General features: G+C 42.8%; 1 protein-coding gene across 1 annotated transcript in view; it reads left to right on the top strand.

Annotated features, from left to right (window-relative positions):
• The window catches only part of GAD2 (glutamate decarboxylase 2), a 94088-nt gene that overhangs the window by 60137 nt on the left and 10837 nt on the right, over positions 1 to 23114 (top strand). The window contains exons 11-15 of the mRNA XM_032144922.2: positions 2979 to 3043; positions 10351 to 10429; positions 15706 to 15855; positions 21835 to 21942; positions 22272 to 22361. Coding sequence (XP_032000813.1) covers positions 2979 to 3043; positions 10351 to 10429; positions 15706 to 15855; positions 21835 to 21942; positions 22272 to 22361 — 492 coding nt within the window. The remainder of the gene's footprint in view (positions 1 to 2978; positions 3044 to 10350; positions 10430 to 15705; positions 15856 to 21834; positions 21943 to 22271; positions 22362 to 23114) is intronic.

Below are 23114 nucleotides of genomic sequence, written 5' to 3'. Positions count from 1 at the left end.
ATTATACCTTAATGTCCCCAACGTGGTAATATTTGTATTTCTATGATCAGTACCCAAGCTGACCACTTTGTTCTCAATTCATCGAGCCATTGCATCCATGGAGGAATACAATCTATGCACACAGTCCCGCTCTTCCTTGCTTACCAGAATGGTCAAAAGAGTAAAAAGGAGGCCGGGCATGGTGGCTCACGCTTGTAATCCCAGCACTTTGGGAGGCCGAGGCAGGCGGATCACGAGGTCAGGAGATCGAGACCACGGTGAAACCCCGTCTCTACTAAAAATACAAAAAAAAAATTAAGCCAGGCGTGGTGGCGGGCGCCTGTAGTCCCAGCTACTCGGAGAGGCTGAGGCAGGAGAATGGTGTGAACCCAGAAGGCGGAGCTTGCAGTGAGCCGAGATGGCGCCACTGCACTCCAGCCTGGGCGACAGAGCAAGACTCCGTCTCAAAAAAAAAAAAAAAGTAAAAAGGAGTTGCAGTTATGTAGGAAACCTAGAGAACAACAACAACAAAAAAACTGAAGCTCATGTTAGATATTCCTGTATTTAGAGAGGAAAATAGGCTTGACAACTTCCTGGGAAATAAGGACCACCAAAGTTCCAATTTCGTAGTTTGCTCAGCTAAGAAGATAGATTATATTTGAAACATTTTGACTTCAGGCCTTGTCACACTAAAAAATAATGAAGGTGTTTCCCCCAGAACATTTTCCAGTGGAAAAAAATGTGTTAAGTTTTAGAAGGACTGAAGGGATTTAAGTTTAGATTAGTACTACTCAAAGTGTGGTTTGAAGATTAGCTACCACCTGCAGACTGTTAGTGATCCGTATGAGTTAAAGAATTTGTGCCAAACCATCATCAATCACAAACCATCGCTCATCACAAACTAAGCGCAATGCTTGGCTCAGCTGATAATTTTTTCATTGCAAGGCTTTCTCAGTGAAGGAACGCATAAGTTGATGTTCATTCGAGTGCAAGATCCTTATGTTGTCATGGGCCAGCACTGGGTCTAAGCCAGGGCTATAACAATGATCTAGCCCTAGCTTAGATCATTTTGGCTTTATAATAATTATTCAGACCAAATTAATGCTCTTCTTTTTTTCTTTTTGAGACGGTCTTGCTCTGTCGCCCAGGGTGGAGTGCAGTGGTGTGATCTCAGCTCACTGCAACCTCCGCCTCCAGGGTTCAAGCAATTCTCCTGCTTCAGCTTCCTGAGTAGCTGGGATTACAGGCGTGCGCACCCATGCCCAGCTAATTTTTGCATTTTTATTAGAGACAGGGTTTCTCCATATTGGCCAGGCTGCTCTCGAACTCCTGACCTCAGGTGATCCACCTGCCTTGGCCTCCCAAAGTGCTGGGATTACAGGCATGAGCCACCGCGCCTGGCCTCATTAATGCTCTTTGCTTTAGGAGCAGAAAATTTCCACAGGCTTAGCTGGGTGCATTTCCATTATTCCAGAGTATTCCTGCAGAGCAATCACCAATGTTCTTTATCCTCCCCGATTCACAGTGTGAGTCGTTCATTAGGCTACCAGAGCCCCTTTCATTTTACACATGAGGACACTGAGAAAAGACTGAACCATCCAGTGTCATTAGTGACCTGGGCCTCAAGACTGGAAACCCTGGTAGACCTTGCTGGCTGATTCAGGAAGAGGATTACCTGGCAACTTCAAAAATGAGAACGTCTGTGTGTCCTAAGCCAGCAGAAGCTATGGGTCGTTCTCTGGGCCTCCTACTTAAATTAGAACTAGGGAATCTTTTAACCAGTTTTATTAGCTTTTCTTTGAAACATACCAAGTTTACCACTTACTCTTACTAGCTTTAACATTCATACATTCTATAAAGTAGAAACAACCTTAAAATAGAACACGTTTGCAAAATCAGATTATTTTTCAAAGTGCAAAAGAACTGGGCCAGGCGCAGTGTCTCACGCCTATAATCCCAGCACTTTGGGAGGCCAAGGCAGGTGGATCACCTGAAGTCAGAAGCTTGAGACCAGCCTGGCCAGCATGGTGAAACCTCATCTCTACTAAAAATACAAAAATTAGCCAGGCGTGGTGGTGGGTTTCTGTAATCCCAGCTACTTGGGAGGCTGAGGCAGGAGAATCGCTTGAACCCAGGAGGCAGAGGTTGCAGTGAGCCAAGATCGCACCATTGCACTCCAGCCTGGGCAAAAAGAGCGAAACTCTGTCTCAAAAACAAAACAAAACAAAAAAAGGACTGAACTTACAACAAAAGGTGGGGGGAAGCGATTATATCATAAAATAATTTTATAATCTGTTTAAAATTATCCTAGAATTATTTGTACACACAGAGGAAAGAAAGTTAATATTTCCAAATGAATCTCCATCTTGGCATTCTGTTTTTAAAGGAGATTACTACACCAATTCAAATCTTCAACCTTGATCGAGTACAAATTGTTAAGACATGTGTTCTAACTGCTCAGCTAATTAACTGGTATGAATCTTTCCTGCTTGTGAATTTTGGACACAGAAATTATCCAAAATCACACATCAGTGAAATAGAGTTATGAAGCCACTTCTTATTTCTGGAATCATTTAGACTTGTCAAAAGAATTTCCCCTGCAACTTGGAAGCTGTTTAATGACCCTCCTGCCCATCTTCTCTGCCTTACACTGTGGGGACCACAGGGTTTCTTATTCTGAGAACATGACCTCACGAGGACTAACAGTGCTGGTGATAGGTTTGGGAGAGGGTCTTTCTCCCTCTCCTGCAGACCAGGAGCTATGCCTCCATGGTGGCTCCTTACACCCATATAAATGTGGGATGGAATCTGAGACCTTAGAATGACCCTTCAATGTAAACTGAAGGTTAGTGCCAGAAGAAGGTGGTCAACTTCCTAAGTGGCCTGGGGTCAAGATCATTTTCACCCTAGGAGACTCTCGTTAGTCTGGAAGACACCAGACTATAGAAATCTAGGCAATGACAAACTGCTACCATTTTCCTTGTATGATCTTTTTTCAGGCAGCTTGGGGTGGGGGATTACTGATGTCCCGAAAACACAAGTGGAAACTGAATGGCGTGGAGAGGTATGTTGCATTTTTCTTATTAACAACATAAAGTGTTAAAAGCTAACTGTGAAACACAAATTACAGTCAATTTCCAGGAACTCTTGGAATACTGAGTGAGCTCACTCTTCAGTGCTTGCGTTCCTTGCCTTATGTGGTATTACACTCATGAATACAGGTAAACAACAGAAAAATCAAATATGTAAATATTATGTGTAAACAACAGAAAAATCAGAATACACATCAAGCGACCCAGGTAGAATGTCTTTCAGACATAGAGATTCCTATCTAGGGTCTGTTCCTGGGATCTGTGAACCAACCACAAAAATTGTTTAAAACCTAGGCAGCCCACGTTTTTCTAGGGAGAAGATTTATAGCTTTCATGTTTCAAAAATGGATAATATCCACTGCTTAAAAAAAAAACTAATTTTGCAAAGCAAATAAGCACTTTGTAACTTATCAATGTTGAAAGTTTGGGTTTGGGGTCTAAGATGGCCAGTTCACTTAAAGTGAAACATACTAGCAATAGCCTCATCTCATGGTTTCATTCCCGTAATAACCTTTCTCTGACACAGCTCCGACTGATGCTGCAAAGCACCTTTTATTTAGAGCCTACGCAGAAGACTGTTGAGAAAAGCTGAAAAACACAAAGGCAGTGATATCTGATTAGCATAAAGCACATTCAGGTCCAAAGAAAAGAGAAAAACAGAATGCAAAATATAGGCTCTGGTTCTGAACCACATGCAAGGGGAGCCCAGTTCTCTTATCACAACATGGCAGGTCAGACACAGTGGTGAGCTCTGGCACTCCAAGTGACCAAGAAAGCCTGAATTCATCAGAGGCTGCCAAATGCCCACCATCCCCTGCCAAGTCGCCAGATGTTGCCCAGCGAAAGCCCCACACTGGCTCTGCCACTAGACATCTTGGCACAGTTTCTGTTCCAGGACAAGGAGAGACACTGATGGAGCACAGAGGCAGTTGTGAGCCCTGGGCATGCGGGAGGCCCAGGCCAGAGTGGCTGTGCAGAGGGTGCGATGTGACACCCAGGCCCAAAATGCACAGAGAACCTGTGAGTGTGGAAAGAGAGGGGTATGGTTACTGGGCTGGAGTTAAGAGCATCCCGCCGAATTAATGGAAAGAAGGCAAAAAAGAGTTGGGATACACCAGCTAAGGCCCATGTCGGAAGGGTCACTGTCCCTGAGTCTGATGGCTGGGGTCAGGGCCTGGTGTGGGCACAGCGGGGTTAAGGCACCTGGAGCCACCCAAGCTCTGATTGCAGGGCCCCATTTAGACGCCGGTGGATGAGGGCAGGCGTGTCTCCCTCCCAGTCAGCCAGTGCCAGGCCTCTGCTCTTGAATCCTTGGGGCTTCTCCCAGGCCTAATCCCTTTCCATCATGAAGATCTGCAAGAAAGCAGAAGCTTAAGGAAGAGGCAATGAAGTAAACAGGGAGAGACAATAAAAGAGAGAGAGGGAACAACTTGGAAGGTGCCTGCTCGCACGATCAGAATAAGAATTAAATTCATGTGCTTTCAAGAGAGGTGGCCTATATACAGTACTTTCTCTTCTGTGAGTTTCTGACTGGCACAAAAAGTCTGTTACTTTACCTTTGATGCCACCTGCGTCTGCAAGTGCTGAAAGTCCTGGCACATCCTCCACTTAAAAACTCACTAAATTACCTACCCTGAGCCTTAGAAAAATAAACACCCACACGATTCTGTACCAAAGACTATTATTTGAGAGCAAAGCTTAGAACGTTCATCAGGGAACACAAAGTTCCCTCTTATTGCCACAATTCTTGAAACTGTACTGTAACTAAACTTTTCAAATGGAATAATCATATATGAAGTCCTAACAATGAGGGAGCTGCTGGTATTCCACTCTGAGCAGAATCCCCTTTAGCCACCCATTTACCCGAGAATACCCGTCTCTCACTGACTTATTAGCAAAAGGCATACTTTCTAAGTGAATACAGTTGCAAGACCAGTGGAAACCACATAATGTGTATGGCCACAAGTTTAGGAAAGAAAAGCATCTCACTTACGGAATGACATTTTTCCAAGCTCCGCGAACCAAAGTTTAGAATTCACTCTAAAAGTAGAGGAAATCCATAGTCAATTCTTGTCCCCAAATCCAGAGGCTCCTTAGTAGTCACAGGGGATCCTGAATGCCATTCTCACACAAAATGGCACAAGGGGGCCAGGCACGGTGGCTCCTGCTTGTAATTCCAGGACTTTGGGAGGCGGAGGTGGAAGGATCATTGAGGCCAGGAGTTCAAGACCCACCTGGATAACAGAGTGAGACTCCATCTCTACAAAAAGAATTTTTTTTTAAAATTAGCCAGGCATGGTGGCATACATGGCTGTGGTCCTAGCTATTCAGGAGACTGAGTGAGGCAGGACGATCACTGGAGCCCAGGAATTCAAGGCTACAGTGAGCTATGATGGCACCACTGCACTCCGGCCTGGCAACAGAGTGAAACCCCATCTCTAAAAAAATAAAATATAAATAAATAAATAAAATGGCACAACCACCTGGAGCCCTGTCTGGCACCCCCTTTGAGAACCAACCAAATTCTCAGAAAACAGCTCTCTTCCTTGCCAGCACTGTCAAAATGTCTAGAGATGGTGCCACTGAGAGGGCACGCCACAAGCCCTGAGACTCCAGAACATGACTGTGCATTGTATTTTTATTTATTTTTATTTTTATTTATTTATTTTTGAGATGGAGTCTCACTTTGTCACCCAGGCTGGAGTGTGGCAGCGCAATCTTGCCTCACTGCAACCTCTGCCTCCTGGGTTCAAGCAATTCTCCTGCCTCAACCTCCTGAGTAGCTGGGGTTACAGGTACACACCACCATGCCTGGCCAATTTGTTTGTTTGTATTTTTATTAGAGATGGGGTTTCACCATGTTGGCCAGGCTGGTCTTGAACTCCTGACCTCAAGTGATCTGCTCGCCTTGGCCTCCCAAAATGCTAGCATTACAGGCGTGAGCCACCGCGCTGGCCTCTGTGCATCATACTGACTTGTCTTTAGTCTCTCCTGCCCACAGGCTGCTGCTTACCGTAATCATCCTCTGATGTATTCCACTCTCAAGGCTTTAAGTCCCAGCTGAAGGTGCTGGTACAGTTTCTGCTGCATCACCAGTTGCTCTCACTCCCGCCCTGAGAGCCAGGCCTTCAGGATTTAGTTAGATCATTGCTGAACCTCTGTCATAGGCAAGCCACAGCACAAGGCACTGCATGGGCACAAAGACGAGTATGATATAAAGCCTATCTTCAAGGAGTTTAGAATCTAGTGGGGAAGATTGTCAATGAACAGTGGATTAAAATTCAAGGCAAGGAAGTAAAGGCTGGAGAGACAGACATGGGAGCTGATTGGAGAGCACAGAGAAAGGAATGTTTCCTTCTCTGATTACAGGGAGCTTTCGCCAAGCAGGGCAACGTTGGAGCTGAGCATCATAGCATACAGGGTACTTCATTGGGCAGAAATGGAAAAGGGCATTCAGGCTGAAGAGACACACGAGTGTGAAAGTGCACAATGTCTTGGAGAAAGTTCAAACAAGTTTGGTTGGAGGCTGCCATGGTTTAACAGCAGTGGCCAGGTCATGGGTGGAAAGTGCAGAAGTCTTGGCCAGCCCAGGGCCCGCCCACAGAGCCAGGTCAGAATCTGCGGGGGTTCTTTCCACGAAACGTAGATCCCTGAGCTGGGAGTCACTGCTGTGTGGCTGCCATTATGCGTGGAGAGCATTAGATTCCTCGTGGGGACAAAACCCATGGGAAACCTTTGCTGCAGGAGCCGTAGTGGGCTTTGAGCAGAGGTGAAATGTGATCTCACCTGTGTTCTGGCATTAACTTTGCATTAGAGAGGAGATGGGAGCCAGGGACAGACTAGAAGCTATTAAGCTCTTAGGAACGTCCAGGTGCAGAACAGGAGAGAAGCTGAGTGTGACCTAAGCTGTAGTAGCAGAGAAGGAAGTAAGTCGATGGACCTAGGAGACGGGGAGAGAGAACTGTAAGGGGCGGTGTCAAGACAGGGAAGAAAAGAGTGAAACCAAGGACAACGGTGAGGTTTGGAGGCTGGAGGCCTGGAAGGAAAATGGTGCCAGGAACACAGAATATAGAGGAGAAAGAATCAATCTAGAAGGTTGAGCAGTGGCAAGTGGGGCCTATGGATTTGAGGCACAAATAAGAGCACAGGGAGATGTCTTACAACAGCCCTGCGGGATTCAGTTCTCTCCAACTTACACATCTGCAGAAGCCATATGACCGAATCCCACAGCAAAACATTTTGAAATGAACCTGAGGCTGTTTTTTTTTTTAATAAATCGCCAACATTTCTGAAATCAAGTCCATGTCATCGAATCAATCTGCAGGGCTTTTTGCCATCTTTATGCCTCTGAGAGAGAGGCAGGACAGAGAATTCAGTGACGGGTAGTTGTGGGCCTTGGCAGCTTCTCTTCTAAAGAGACAAATAGGCCCCCGCATAGAGAGAAACACCACAGTCAGACATGGAAGACAGCTGTTGTCCTCTCCCATCAGGCATTATTAATGACAAAGCTAGTTTATCAGAGTTAGACATCTAGCCATAGAACATGATGGAATGTGTAGAATGGCCATGTGTACGTACATACATGGTGTCACCAAGCTCACAAATGACAGAGATGAAATCCATAGCAAAAGCCAACTCTATTTAATGCTCACTGCATGTTAAGCACAGTTCTAAGCACCTCACCTAAATATTTATTATTATTCTTCTTTTCTAGATGAGGAAATCTAGGCACAGAGAGGTTAAGTAACTTGCTCAAAGTCACACAGCTAGGAAGTGATGAAACCTGAACACAAACCCATACTATCTGGCTCCTGAGGGCTTCCCCCTTAACTATTACGTCTGCTTTACAGCCCAGGGTCCTGACTCCAGGGTCATTCTACAGAGCAAGGAAGTATTTTTTTGGAGGGAACTTTTCAATACCTCAATGCTGTTATTACTCATTAAGTCCTTTAGTCTTCTCTCCAGGAGTAGTTATCTGACCATGAACTGCCTTTGCTTCTAGTTCCTCAATTCCAGTCATAAATGTATCTGACAACCAGTGTCAGAGCCAGAGAAAGACCAGAAGCTGAGCTAGACTATTTGTTGGCCCAGATAAGATCCCCAGGCCAGTGAGCGCTCTCTGACTGTCTGGCTGATAACTGCCCTTCATCAAATGAATGAATGGGGTCTTTCCCAGCTTCTCATTTTTTCCCAAGGCTATCACACCTGAGAGGTGGGAACTGGGTGAGCCCACGTCCGTTGTTCGACCAGACGGGGCAGCAATCCATGGCTCTCTGGAGGCAGCTGCCACAGGTTATTCTACTGTAATACTTTCCTTCCTCCTTTATGCCACTCATGAAACTCCACTGCCAGGACCCCTCAGTCTCTCCGGAGACAGGGGCAGAGGCTCACCTTACCCAGTAAATGCATGAAGTGAGCCACGACATTCACAGTGGGAGCAGTTGCTTTTCCCAGAATCAAAAGAGGAGCACAGTGGAAGTGAGGGAGAGAAGTCGCAGAAGTTAAACAAAGCCACAGAGATCATACTGAAAGAATCTGGGAACTTAAAAAATAAGCAAGATTTAACAAAGTGAAGCAAAGGGGGATGGTGTTCCAGGAAGAGGAAATAGCATGATGAGACCCAGGAGTATGAGAATAGAATTCTCTGAGAACAAAAGGTAATCTGGTGTGATGAAATGGATAAAGAAAAGCGAAGAGACGCAAGACCTAAGGCGTAGCTGGAGCTCGCCCCAGGGGCTGCAGGAGCCATACTCTGTTTTTGGAATTTGGGCTGGAGGCAAAAGAAAACTGTCAGTGATTTTGGAGAAGGAGAGGGCCATAAACAGAGATAGAAAATAATTCTGGTGCCAAGTGAAGGATGAAATGGAGACCGAGTCAGTTACGACACAATTGCTGAATCCAGATTAAAATAATAATAATTATTATTAAAGGAATCTGAACCAGGACTACAGCTCAGACTTTTGAAATAATGTAAATCCCTGAGCAGGAAATTGCTGTTATGTGAGCCACTGTTACTGATAAGAGAGCATCAAATTTCCCCAAGGTGTGAGGCAAAAAAAGATGGAACTCTCCCCTGCTGTGGGAGCCACAGCACATCTCACCTGCAGTCTGGAAAGAAAATAACTCTGGATTAGAAAACAGATGGAAGCAGGGGCCTCGCCAGAAGCTACTACAAAAGGACGCATCTGAGAAATTTGGACATCAATTGATTAGAAAGGAAAAATCGAGTTAAGCAGTAGAATGAGCCCTCTCTTTGAGCTCCAGGCCACTGCAATAGCAAGAACCATAGAGGCACAGGAGGCAGCTGCCCTCACTGGCCAGGTGCTCTGGCCATCACTGGCCAAAGAAGAGACCCTGGACTGGATGATCCCAATCACTCTAAGCTGTGCTCTGAGACCACTGTGGAGACAGGGTGCATGCTGCCACTAGAGCTGGGGCACACCACATGGAGACCCACGCCCTCACCTGCTATTTCTGTGGACAAAGAAAAGTTGCAGTGTGAACTCCGAAAAACTGAGACAGGTCTCAGTTAATTTTGAAAGTTTATTTGGCCAGGGTTGAGGACGCACGCCCGTGACACAGCCTCAGGTGGTCCTGACAACATGTACCCAAGGTGGTCAGAGCACAGTTTGGTTCTACGCATTTTAGAGAGATGTAAGACATTGATCGACATATGTAAGACGAACACTGGTTTGGTCTGGAAAGTCAGGACAACTCGAAGTGGGAAGGGGGCTTCCAGGTCATAGGTAGATAAGAGACAAATTGTTGCATTCTTTTGAGTTTCTGATTAGCCTTTCCAAAGGAGGCAATCAGTTATGCATTTATCTCAGTGAGCAGAGGGGTAACTGAATAGGATGGGAGGCAGGTTTCCCATAAGCCATTCCCAGCTTGACTTTTCCCTTTAGCTTAGTGATTTTGGGTGTCTGAGATATTTTCCTTTCACACATGTTTGAGAGTCTACCTTGTGTTTACTAAATACAGTGTCGTGGGAGCATGGGATGGGGGTGAGGGTTGAAAAATTACGTGTTGGGTACAGTGGTCACTATTTGGGTGCTGGGTACACCAAAAGGCCAGACTTCACCACTACGCACTATATGCATGTAATAAATCTACACTTGTATCCCCTCAATCTATTTAATTTTTTAAATTAAAATAAATAAATACATTTAGTGTCAATCTGGAGTCTGAGAAACAGTACCAAGAAACTGAAGCTTGGTTGTGCGTGCCCTGAGCCTGTCAGGGTGGAGTGCCACCCGCTTACATGATTTGTTTATTTTAGGGCCAACTCTGTGACGTGGAATCCACACAAGATGATGGGAGTCCCTTTGCAGTGCTCTGCTCTCCTGGTTAGAGAAGAGGTATGTCTCTCCTGACTCTGTGTCCCAGTCTGTCCATGGGCTTTGACTGTCACTGTCACATAAAATGCGGTTGACTTTCTCTGGAAATGTCAAGATCACTGGGTCTTCTCCACGGTGCTACTCACATTCCCCAGAGAGCCCTTTCTAGATTCCTGTCTGCAGGGTGAAGGTGTGGTGCCTAACGGGGAAGAAAGGATAAGAGGATCTCAACTTTCAGAACATAAACTTTGACCTAATCTCCATGTTTTCAGTATGATACCCCTTTCCTCAACTGTTCCTGCATTCCCCCAATCCAGAGACCCTCTATGTCACTCTCTCAAAAATTTAAATTTCCAGGTTTCTTTTTTTTTTTCTGGAATCTGAGAGGAGATCATTTTTCCTATATAACAAATATACATGATATAGGATTAAGGGTAGTGTTAGGATCCAGGTACATAACATGTATATGTATGTGTGCATGTTCTATCTCATGATTACAGTCTATCTATTTAATATTTAAAGTCATGTTCAAAGTGTAGGGAAGCTGCATCCTTATTAACCAGAAAAGAGAAGCACCATCAATGAGCACTTTCATTCAAGGTGGTTCTGTTGACCAGGCCTAGGGCCGTTCTCAGTAGGTGAGTACTGTTGGTCAAGGCCGCTGCATCTCCCTTCCATGACTCCAGGCCAGACCCATAGTTCCTCACTCCTGCATTTATTTTGTTGATGAAACCCAAATAAGGAGCTTCAGATGATCCCCATTCAATTTTCTCTTCTTAGCATTAATAAAGCAACCCCAGATTAAAAGAATTTTTAAATGTTGATCTTCATTTACTTTTTTTTTTTTTTGAGACAGAGTCTCATTCTGTCACCCAGGCTGGAGTTCAATGGTGTGATCTTGGCTCACTGCAATCTCTGCCTCCTGGGTTCAAGTGATTCTCATGCCTCAGCCTCGCAAATAGCTGGGACTACAGGCACCCGCCATCACACCTGGCCAATTTTTGTGATTTTAGTAGAGACAGGGTTTCACCATGTTGGCCAGGCTGGTCAAGAGCTCCTGGCCTCAAGTGATCCGCCCACCTCAGCCTTTCAAAGTGCTGGGATCACAGGCATGAGCCACTGCGCCAGGCCAAGTATCTATCTTCATTTACTTAAAAATATTTTGCTTTTTTCCTAATTATATGGTTAATACATTATTTTAGAAAGTTGAGGCCGAACAGAAAATATAAATAAATTGAGTCACTTCAAATTTATATAACTTAGGGATAACCATTATTACAGTTGTTAAAATTTTCTCTCACAATTTTTTCTAGAAATAAATATATTTAAAATGTATAAATATATATTTATACTAAAATTGCTATCATCTACCTCATATACCTCATATATACATATTGATTCTTCTTTATATTTTACATTATATTGTGACCATGATCTTCCAAAACCTGATTTTTAATGGCCTCATATTATTCTATCACATAATTCAATGAACCATATCTCTCTTTTGTTTTTTTTTTTTTTGAGACGGAGTCTTGCTCTGTCACCCAGGCTGGAGTGCAGTGGCGCGATCTCGGCTCACTGCAAGCTCCGCTTCCCGGAATGAACCATATCTCTATGGTTAAAATATTAACCAATGTTTTACAGAGTGACTTGATAAAATCCTTAAACATATACCTTTGATCACATTCCTGATTATTTTCTCAAAGTAGACTCCTCAAAATGGGAGTGCTGGGTCAAAGAGTGTTATTACTTCTGTGGTTCTTAATACCTCCTGTTGTCAACTTCAAATTTACACAGCACGCCTTCTGTGTCCTCATCAGGAATAAAAATATGGACACAGGATTGAAGACAGAAACTTCCCCTCAAAATGAGATGAATGCATTGGAAAATATCCTTTTAGACTGTTTTTTTCATCAGTTAAAAATACAGTCCAATGTCTTATCATCTGCCCTAGCTCATGCAAACCTCAGCTACAATTACTTCAAAGGAGAAAATAAATTTTTGTTACTTAGATTTCAGCCAGATGTTTTTACAGTGGCTCCCATCATTTCCTTACAGACCAAAAGGGAAATGTGAGCCGGAGGAAAATAGAAAGATTTGGAACTGATTAGATGACTGCGTCGGAAGGACCTACTGACTGGCAATTTGATGTTACCCAGGATAGAGCCTATGGCTTGGTACCTAACCTGTACCATTCGAAATATTCACGGACTGTTTGAGTAAAACATAGAAGCTTATGACTGTTTCAGATGAGAGGAGCCTGGGAGGTAGAGTAACTGTGTGTAGGGATGGAATCACAATACAAGGTGATTTTTACAGACTGGAGCAGTGAGCCACATCCAAAAAGGGACATTGTTATTGGAGATCATTGTAAGGCTGTGCTCTTAGGTCCGTGTATACCGTGGTTATAGTTTGGTTGGACAAGGAAGGCTTGTTTCTACAGCTAGATTGTTGGACTTGTGAAAAAGGCAAAGGATGTTAGCTCTGCAGGGTCAACAACGAGTCAAGAGAAAAATGCCACACAAAGTACATTAATGAAATACAGGAAGTGGAATTTCAGCAGGAGAAGGTGGTGGTCTCCCACCCTCCTCTAGTTAAACCACACCTGCTGTGCTCTGCTTAGCTTGGTATCAGATTATCCATGGGGTTCCATCAAGCTAGAGCCCAAACTGTGGGGACCAGTTGGTAAACGTGTAAGAGGGATGATTGAAATAACTAAAGATGTTTAGCCTAGGGAGGAAAAGAAAAGAAAAGGGCTGAGAGGAGGATGGCAGCCTTCACCATTTAAAGGACTCTCAAATGGAAGAGATTGGGGTTTTCGTTGAGGCTTTGGGGAGCTGGTTTAGTAACACTGGGTGGTAGAGATTTGACGGCAAAATCAGAACGTCTGACTTGGGTTCAATAAAAGGAACACTTCTAAAAATTAAGCTGTCCAACAATAGGAATAAATTAATAAGGGGAGGTGATTAGGGAGATTGGACAGGCACTTATTAGTAAGGGTGTAGAAATGATTCCTTCATTGAGTAGGAATAGAGTAAACGAGCTCTAAATTCCCTTACAAATCCAAGAGTTTATGATGCTCTGACAGCATTTGTTTATTGGCATCCAAGGAATAGTGCTGTTCCATAAGATGGTAATAAGTGTTCCCCAATAAGAGAGTTCTCAATTTTAAAAAGGCTGGAATATATTGGTTTAGAGTTAAAAACAACTTACGTTATTTCAGGGCTTATTGGGGCCCTTAATATGCTGATATGTATTGCAGTATCTAAAAAGAAAGACGAGATGATATAGAGTTTCCTAAATTATCTGAGCACGGGAATCTCTTTATGTACAGCAACTATTAGTGTGTTTTAAATAGTTTGGGACAGGATGGTCTATAACTTTTTCATGGCTCAGGACCAGGACATCATCTCACTAAGGCCTTCTGTAGGGAAAACAGCATCCCTTTTGCTTGTCATGTTGTACAATAACGAGACTGCGGCTGTTCAGCATTTTTTTTTTTTTTTGAGATGGGGTCTCTCTCTGTCACCCAGGCTGAAGTGCAGTGACGTGATCTTGGTTCGCTGCAACCTCCACCTCCTGGGTTCAAGCGATTCTCCTGCCTCAGCCTCCAGAGTAGCTGGAACTACAGGTGCCAACCACCACGCCCAGCTAATGTTTTGTATTTTCAGTAGAGACGGGGTTTCACCCTGTTAGTCAGGATGGTCTCGATCTCCTGACCTCGTGATCTGCCCTCCTCGGCCTCCCAAAGTGCTGGGATTACAGGTGTAAGCCACCGCACCCGGCCATCCAGCTTTTTTAGGGCTCACGTGTTTTTGAGTTGTTTTTTTCTATCACAGCAGGAATAGGTCTGATCCATTCAGCATTCCACACTCTCTGAGGCGGTCTTCCTTAGTATTGATGGCACCAAGGTGTGAGCTTGCATGGCCTGAGGAATAATGGTACAAAGTTTTTGTGACCATGAAACCAAATAAAAGCGAGTGTTGCAAATTTTCACCTTATTGGTCTTCAAGTAAATTTTCTTTTTCAAGTTCAGTATATTTCTGCTGATCTAATACAAATACATCGTATTTAATTTTTCTTATTCTGAAAAATAATGAATGGATTCCAATATACGTGAAGCCTAAACTGCAAGGTAGAGTCCAGTTCAGTTGTCTACCATTTCAGCACTCCGTCTTTCAAAACCAAATTAAAATTGTAGTTGCATTGCATTGTGTTTTAGTGTGGACAGTTTTCAGAAGTGTTCTCACTTCTAACTTCAACTAAGTGATGACACTTTAGTCTTGTCTTCTTTTGTCATGAGTCACAAAAGAAACAAAACCAAATGCCAAAGCTTTTGTAAAATCACAGTTAGACAGAAGAGAACAAAATAGTCAAAGGCTTCCAGTGTTTTGTGACAAATTGAAACACGAGGTTTTTAGTGAAGAGACTGGCGATACTATTTTAGTCGGAAAACATGATTCAGTCACTATTCTATGGAATAATTCAATCATTTTGCTGCCCATTTCCATAGTAAGGTTACAGTGCTGGGGCAAATGAATGGCCATTGACGATGAAACTTTCCACTTAACTATCTCAAGGAACTGAGTATGCGAATGCAGGACTGAAGCTCTGACCACTCTTGAGAGGGGAACATGACATTTCAAAGATTGGTTATTTAAATTCACCTCAAAATTGCAATGTGTGGTGGTTTTTTGTTTTTGTTTTTTGTTTTTGTTTTTGTTTTTTTTTAGATTTCAGCATATAAAAATGATAGCAATGAGCTGTCTTAAAAGCTATGATTTCCAAAGGGAGCTCAAACTCCCTGACAGCTAAATGATAAAGTACTTGAACTAGATATGGATGGAAATACTAGAAGAACCACACTAATAATATTTCATGAAACCAAAGAGTTTCCAAAATATTTTAATCACAACAAAACCAGAATAGTAGGATGTTCTCCCAAAGAAGGGGAACATTTAAATATAAATGTATGCTCTGGTTGTGATTTTTATTTATCAGTTGATTTTTATAAATGTCTTCTCTTAAAAGGGAGAGTAAAAGTATAAATGTGTCCTTGCTAACCTCCGTGACATTTGACCCTAAGCCATTGATCCCACAGAGTTGACCGTTACAACAACCTAGACACTCCTGTCCAGAATTGGCCCCATTCTTTTTTTTTTAAATTGATTCGTACTGTTTTCTTTCTCTAAGACATGCAATATCTCTTACTTTTATTTTTTTCTTATTAATTTTTACCAGCATAAATCTAATGAGTAGTCAGTAGAATTTACTAAATTTTCTCTTCTCTCTTGTAGGGATTGATGCAGAATTGCAACCAAATGCATGCCTCCTACCTCTTTCAGCAAGATAAACATTATGACCTGTCCTATGACACTGGAGACAAGGCCTTACAGTGTGGACGCCACGTTGATGTTTTTAAACTATGGCTGATGTGGAGGGCAAAAGTGAGTGTATATGGACCAGCTAAATGTCAGCTAAAAACAGAACCTTTATCTGGTGACCCCATTATGAAATGTCAAAAAAGTGATTTCCAAATTGAAATTCCTTACCCAAGATTTGCTTTCTTTAAACTTGCATCTAAATACCTTCATTCGACATGAGGAAAAATATAATCAAATCCATTGTTTTTTTCTTTTCTAGCCAAATTGATTCAAATGCTCACTCATCTAGAAAACAAATGCATTTTGCTTTATATAGCAGAACACCTTGAATTTTAACAGGTGTTTATTGTTATTGTTGTTGGTTTTTGTCGCTAACTTGGTTTTTACCCAGTGATTGATCACCTGGGTAGGTGAATGCAATCTGAAAGTATAGGTCTGGAGAACAAAAAAGAAAAAGTAAAAAGCCCACCATGATAGCTTATTTTTTGACATTTCAAGGGATAACCTCTAGTTACAAAGCTTTTTTTTCCCCCCAATCTCCCGAAATACCTAATCACCTCCTTTTATGTAGATTCTGTGTTTCCCTCTGAATTTTAACTGTAGGTGATACCTCCTTTTTTCAGTAAGGAAAACTCACTAACGGTGTGCAGGACTTGCTTGGACCTAATTGTAACCTTCCAGGAGACTACATTTATGTTTAAATGTAAGCAGGCTGGATAGGTCAAAGATTTTATTTTTAATTTTGACCAGATTCTTAACTTAAAGGTCACAAATTAGTGCCTGCCCATCTGTTTTCATTTATCTCCTGCAGGAGATAAATAGACAGAGCCAGCTGTATGTACTATAGAAACTCCAATGCAAAAAGAGAATTCGAGGAAACCTGACATAAGAGAGAAAGGGAGCGATTAAAGGTGTCAACCTTAATAACAGAGTCTCTCTGAGAGAAAAGATGTTGATTTGGAAATAAAGCATTGCAATAGGAATACATATACCATAGTAAACTCTATGCACATTCAAAGGAGGTAAAGGAAGACAAAGGTTTTTAAAGGAAGAAATGAGGAAGATTACATAATTGTTTTGAGATAAATATCCTTGGCTACAAAGATCAATAACAAGGGTGATGCCAGTCTGAGGCTGGATAGGCAATTGCTAGGCAGATGTCCTTGCAGAAGGTTTTTTTTCTATGTAAGGTTGTGGTGGCCTTTGAGCAAGGTTGTAATTTTTGCAGTCTTCTGTGACAGTTTTTGTTATCTGGTATACAAGGCATGAGAATCCTCTCTTCATGGTATTCCCTGGCTCTATCTATCAGGATTTTCTTAGCATTAGTGACTCCGTTTTGATTCTAACGACGTTCACAAGGGAAAGCTGGGATACCATGAGGTCCTTTATGCTTGGTGGAGAGGATATACATTTGGCTCTAAGGTGTGTAAATAGCCTACTTAAAGAGGTAACATGCTCAGTCCCATAAGAAAAAGCAAATAACTTGGTCAGCAGGAGTGAAGTATACTAGGATAAGACCAGTGAATGGGTTCTTCCACAAGTCTGTGTAAAAAGGTAGGAACCATGTCCGCGGCAATGCATTCCTTATGCTTTTGTTTATAATTTTTTTAAAGTAACCTAAATTACTTTAAGCAGTTTAGATGATGGGGTTCTTCACAAGAAAAAGAGGGAGTTTTCGAGTGAAGCAGTGTGACCCACAAATATTTTGTGGAATTTCCTTTAAGTCCATTCTGGCAAAAAGATGCAGTTTAAACAGAAAGATGGTCTTGCTTAAAGAAGAAATAATTCTTGGGTGGTTTCCAAGGATGGCTGGACTGTACATCCTTCAGGGAAGCCTCCTTAATAGTGTTTACTCCAGCTGAACTTTTTTTACATGTTGCTAAATATCAGGCAGCTACAAGAAGCTAAATATCAGGAGCTTTACATGAAGTGAAGCTCCACTGGCTTGCCTGGTAACGGTGGGGTGATGGGCCCCCTTCCTCTTTTGAAAATTGACAGCCCAACAAGGACAAGTATCTGGTCCCCGCCACCCAATGGGAGACTCATTCTGCTAGCAATGACACTTTCATTTGGAAGAAAAACCCAAAGCAATCAAGAACGTAAAGTATTGATGTACCTCCAAGCAGCTTTAAAATAAGCAGGTTTTTCATTTCATTGATTGGTGGGAATTACAAAATGATGAATGTAAATACCAGGTAACAAGCTGAGGAAACCTTGATCTCTGAATATTGTGCCAAGTTCCCTCTTACTTCAAGTATCATTCTTTGTGTCTTTTTTCCCCTGTGGTGTTTTTATTAAGATAATGATCATCAGCGATATTTATAGGAAAACGTTTCTCTCACGGTTCATCAGTTTCTGCTGCTCCCTTTCCATCTGAAGCCTCCTCTCCAGCAGGGGCAGCGCAGGTTCTTAGAGAAATAACATGGAGGGCATCAGGTGTGAATCCAGCAGCAGGACCAGATGAAGCCCAAAATAAAGGCAAGGGCCCCATGAAGTCACCAGGGAAGGGGATGAAAAGAGGAAATCACAGCCTCTGCGTTACTTATTCTTTTACTTCCTTGTGGAAACACCTCAGGTATCTAGACATCTAAGCTGCAAAAACTTCCATTTTGTTTTTCAATCTAAACCTTTGTGAACTTTTTTTTGAAAAATGAAATGATAATCGTTATTAAAGTAATAAGCTAAGTCCTACAATCTAGATCAAAGGTGAGGAAAATTGTACTCTCACAGCAAAGCTCTCTCTCTAGCCACACTGGCCAAGGAAGAAGTCATCCTCTTCCCGCAAGAAGAGCCATGAAAAAGTTGGCTATGATGTGAATCTTGCCTCCCCACAGGAATAAGAAAACAATCTGGAAAAGAGTAAGGAGGAGGAGAGGAAGAACATAGCATTAATTCACTAAACCCTCTGTTATCAGACATGCCTGGAGAATTCGGTGTTTTCCACATTTTCTCCTAAGATAAACCCTGTGAAAAATAGCATAAGTATAAATTATTCTTTGAACTAATCTGCTAATGACTAATGGAGCTAAAAGCACTGATGACAGCCATCATATTAAGTCCAAATTAAGTTGATTAGAACAAATTTATGCAAAAAATAAGACCCCTGATTTAGGATTCTAAGAGGCATACTAGCTGGTTAAGATATGGATGTTTATCATCAGCAAAGGCCCAGTGACTACCCTGGACTCTCCTCTTACGGAGTCGGCCTTTCTTTTTGTCTGCATTTTATTAAATAATCCTAGGACCTAATGATTATTTCCCAACGTTGACATATTCCTACAGTGGATAAAACTCAGTAGCCAACAAAAATAAGTAAATAAACTTAAAATTACATCTCCCCCCAACCTTTTTCTTTTTCTTTTTCTTTTTTTTTTTTTTTTTTGAGATGGAGTCTTGCTCTGTTGCCCAGGCTAGAGTGCAGTGGCGTGATCTCAGCTCACTGCAGCCTCCATCTCCCGGGTTCAAGCGATTCTCCTACATTCCCTTTTTAGGCCTACAGGAATGGCTTCATTTATAACAACCAAGGTTTCATAGCAAATCTCTGTGTGTGTATGTAGTCATACAAATCGTCAGTTTTCCTTGTGGTTTTTTTATGATTAGCTTTTCTAATTAAAAATATGGATAACAGAGGGACTGGCAAATGGCTGAGGAAAAAAAATACTAGGAAAAAATTATTAAAGGGAAATGGACATCTGGCATCCTTTGCTGAAAATGACTGAATGTTTACTTTCTCTCTAAAATATTAATTTATTTTAACAAGTAGATATTCAGCATCTATCATCGTGTCTAGTACTGAATGGGATAAGGAGGCTCTCATTTTCCAGACAAGATAAGATAAATGCACAGAAATCCATCATAAAAGACAGATTAGGACTGATCACAAAAGAAATCCAGATACATCTGGGGAATTTAAAGGATGGAGAGCTCATTCCTAGTTTAAGAATCAAGATGATTCACAAAGAGATGACCTTTGAGATAGGACTTGAACAGGATAGGTTGAAGAAGCAGGATTTCACCCAGCAGTGCTGTGAGAAGGCCATTCCATGGAGTGGTTGAGCAGGAGTTCAGTGCATATTATGAGAGTAAGGGAGAGTCTAATTGACTGAAGGGCGACTTGGGAGCTACGTTCCAGGTGAAAAGTAACAGAGCCTGAACTAGGGTGGTAGCAGCAAAAATTGAGATAACAGCAAGGGATTCGGTAGTTATTTCAAAGACACTGTCTCTGGGGCCTGTGAATGTTTATAAAAGCATTTCAAGAAGCAGAGAATGATCATGACCAGCTCTCAAGATGTCAAACCCCAAGACCACATGGAGGCAGCAGCTGAACACTTGGATGGTGAGATTGCTGAAGTATTTAATGAATGAAAGAATTTTGAAGAATCTCCTGAAAGCCTTCAAAACCTTGAAAATAAAATGTGGGTCTTAATCCCATAAATATTCAATATGAATGGGAGGCACCCAGGGCACACTAGAGTTTTCTGTGTCATTCCCCATGTATGTCTTTAGCACCCAACTAAAGGAGCAGTCACATGGCCCATGATCATCCCCATAGCAAGGTCCCAGACCACGGGAACCAGAGGTCTTTAGTAATCCCATTGCTGTTGCAGTGCAAACTCTTCTTCGTGGGAAATCAGAGAGGCATCATCATTCCCATCTGATCAGAGAGATTAGCCAAGGCCATTCAGCTGGACAGGGTCAGAGGCAGGCTGGTCATGCCATATCCTAGATCAGATATGCAAAAGTTTAAACCCAACTCCAGACTGGTCCAAAGGATCCAGGTTGGAGAAGAGCAATTAGCTTCCCACACTTCTACCTACAGTCCATCCTAAGTGAACCCAAACTGTCAGGTCATTCCAAACCAGTTATAATCTCCTTAGCACCCATAGATGCACAGAGCTCCTGGTATGGGTGCTGGCCAAGCATCAGGCATCAGCCCAAGCTCTTCCTAGGGAGGCATCAGGAACCTATCAGCCTCCTTGAGCCGATCAACCTGGGGCAGCAGTCTCCAAAAAAGTGAATTTCTGAACCCATTTGATATCTCCAGGGCAGCTTGTTCTTAAACCTGCTTCAGATGTCACAAGTCACTAGGCTATGTTGGGCCCCCTTAGCTGAGATGATGTGATCTTATATGAAACAGGCAAGTGGGCCCATCTCATCTCCATTACAATTGCTTTCTCTAGGTTCCCTGCTGGAGAAGTTACTGGTAGGCAGGTTCAAAGTGCTTCTGAGATGAGCACTGGCTTTTTCTCTAAGCTTTCTCCTTCAGCACCCAGTAAACACCCAAGGAGATAAGAGGAAAGCCATTTTGAAAAGTAACTCTCTTGTCTGTCCCGATGTCAGTTAAACAGCTCCAGTCCAAGACTGTTGTGTTGGTTTTCCCAAGTCTGGATTCAGGGCTTCCAGAGCCAGAAAGTAAAAGAAATCAGTGATAATGTTCACCCATTACAGACATGTGAGTCATTTATCTGCCCCCAAAAGAGAACTCTACAGAGCTCGACAGGCTAACAAAGCATCTGGGTGCTCCCTAAAATTCCTGCATCCATTTGTTCAATGAAGTCAGTGAGCACCTACCCAATTTGTTCTGTATCAGGTACACTGGCAGACAAAGATGGGCTCTGGGAATGGAAAATGTACACGTTGGAGGGGGACTAAGCAGGCATTCTGGGGGGTCTCTGGTGATGCTTTTTATCTGCAGGAAGAGAGTAGCTCAGCCCTCCTGTTATTAATGACTTCCATGATTACTCCTATGAATAGCAGAGGCACATTTTCCCCTTGAGTAGTCAAACTAATTGCCTGGGGAATGGAGGCTCTGAAAGAAAAGGAGTCCCATGTAGAAAGCAGTAATGAAAGGGAACAAAAGCACCTGACAGGGAGAGCAATGAAGAGAAACTAGTGCTGAAAAAGCCTTTGGAAACAGCCTTGTGTGGAGAAAGTGCCAGACGGGGCTAAGACGGAGACGACAGGATGACCATCATTCTCCAGGGAAATCGCTTCCTCCGCACTCTTAGCCTGCCTAATGAGCTGTGTCCTTCTCTTACCTAGGGGACTACTGGGTTTGAAGCGCATGTTGATAAATGTTTGGAGTTGGCAGAGTATTTATACAACATCATAAAAAACCGAGAAGGATATGAGATGGTGTTTGACGGGAAGGTATGTATTTGGATTTCTACAATCCCAGAAAGTTTAGTCAATTCCAACCCTCATCACTGATATGATGTAAATGATGTGGTGTCCAGGTAAGTGGGACCATCACAGAGGGGAGCAGTGGATGACGAGGTAGCTATTCCAAGCTGGAATAAAGACCAAACTCACCAAGTGGTCCATATAACATTGTCAAAATCATGCCCTCCAATGGCAATTCCTGATTGAAAAGTGGGAATTGTGTTCTGAACCTGCTGAATACATCGATTTGAAATGTTCTTGGAATTTTCAAAATTGCCAGCCTGGGCCAAATGTGAATCTTCCTTTCCTCTTTGTAGCCTCAGCACACAAATGTCTGCTTCTGGTACATTCCTCCGAGCTTGCGTACTCTGGAAGACAATGAAGAGAGAATGAGTCGCCTCTCGAAGGTCAGTGCTCCAAACTTCTCTGATACATGTGTGTATTGAGCCTTTCATCTGCACATCTTCTTTATGACATATGCCTGTGGCCTTAGGAGAGAGCCTACCTGGGTACATGGGCCCATTCCCGTCTGTGGACTCCCACAGAGCCAGGACATATAGAGCCTGATATATGCAGACATTTTTCTTTTTTTTTTTCTTTTTTCTTTGTTTTGAGATGGAGTCTCACTCTGTCTTCAGGTTGCAGTGCAGTGGCACGATCTCAGCTCACTGCATCCTCCACCTCCCGGGTTCAAGCGATTCTCCTGCCTCAGCCTCCCGAGTAGCTGGGAATACAGGCACCTGCCACCACACTCAGCTAATTTTTGTATTTTTAGTAGAGATGGGGTTTCAATATGTTGGCCAGGCTGGTCTCGAACTCCTGACCTCAGGTGATCTGCCCGCCTCGGCCTCCCAAAGTGCTGAGATTACAGGCGTGAGCCACTGTGCCCGGCCTATGCAGACTTTTAACAACTCTATTTGCTTGTTTTCTGAGAGTGAGTTTATGATGTCTTAAAAGAAGTAGTCAGGCGATAACCTTTGCTGGCATTCACAAAGCAGCAAGGATGTTGCTGAAGTTCATTGATGTTCCAAGTGAAACTGGTGCTCAGTTACAAGCACAAGAGAGACTTTAGGTACCAGAAATGGTTAGCAAACAACGCTGCTGCTGACCCTCTTGAGCTGCCAAGGTCAAGGCTACCCTGGGTGTGTCCTTGGAGCTGT

Source organism: Hylobates moloch, unplaced genomic scaffold (assembly GCF_009828535.3).
Source record: "Hylobates moloch isolate HMO894 unplaced genomic scaffold, HMol_V3 SCAFFOLD_3, whole genome shotgun sequence".
NCBI lineage: Eukaryota > Metazoa > Chordata > Mammalia > Primates > Hylobatidae > Hylobates > Hylobates moloch.
Note: the sequence above shows the minus strand (reverse complement) of the source record. Positions and strands in the feature narration are given on the sequence as shown.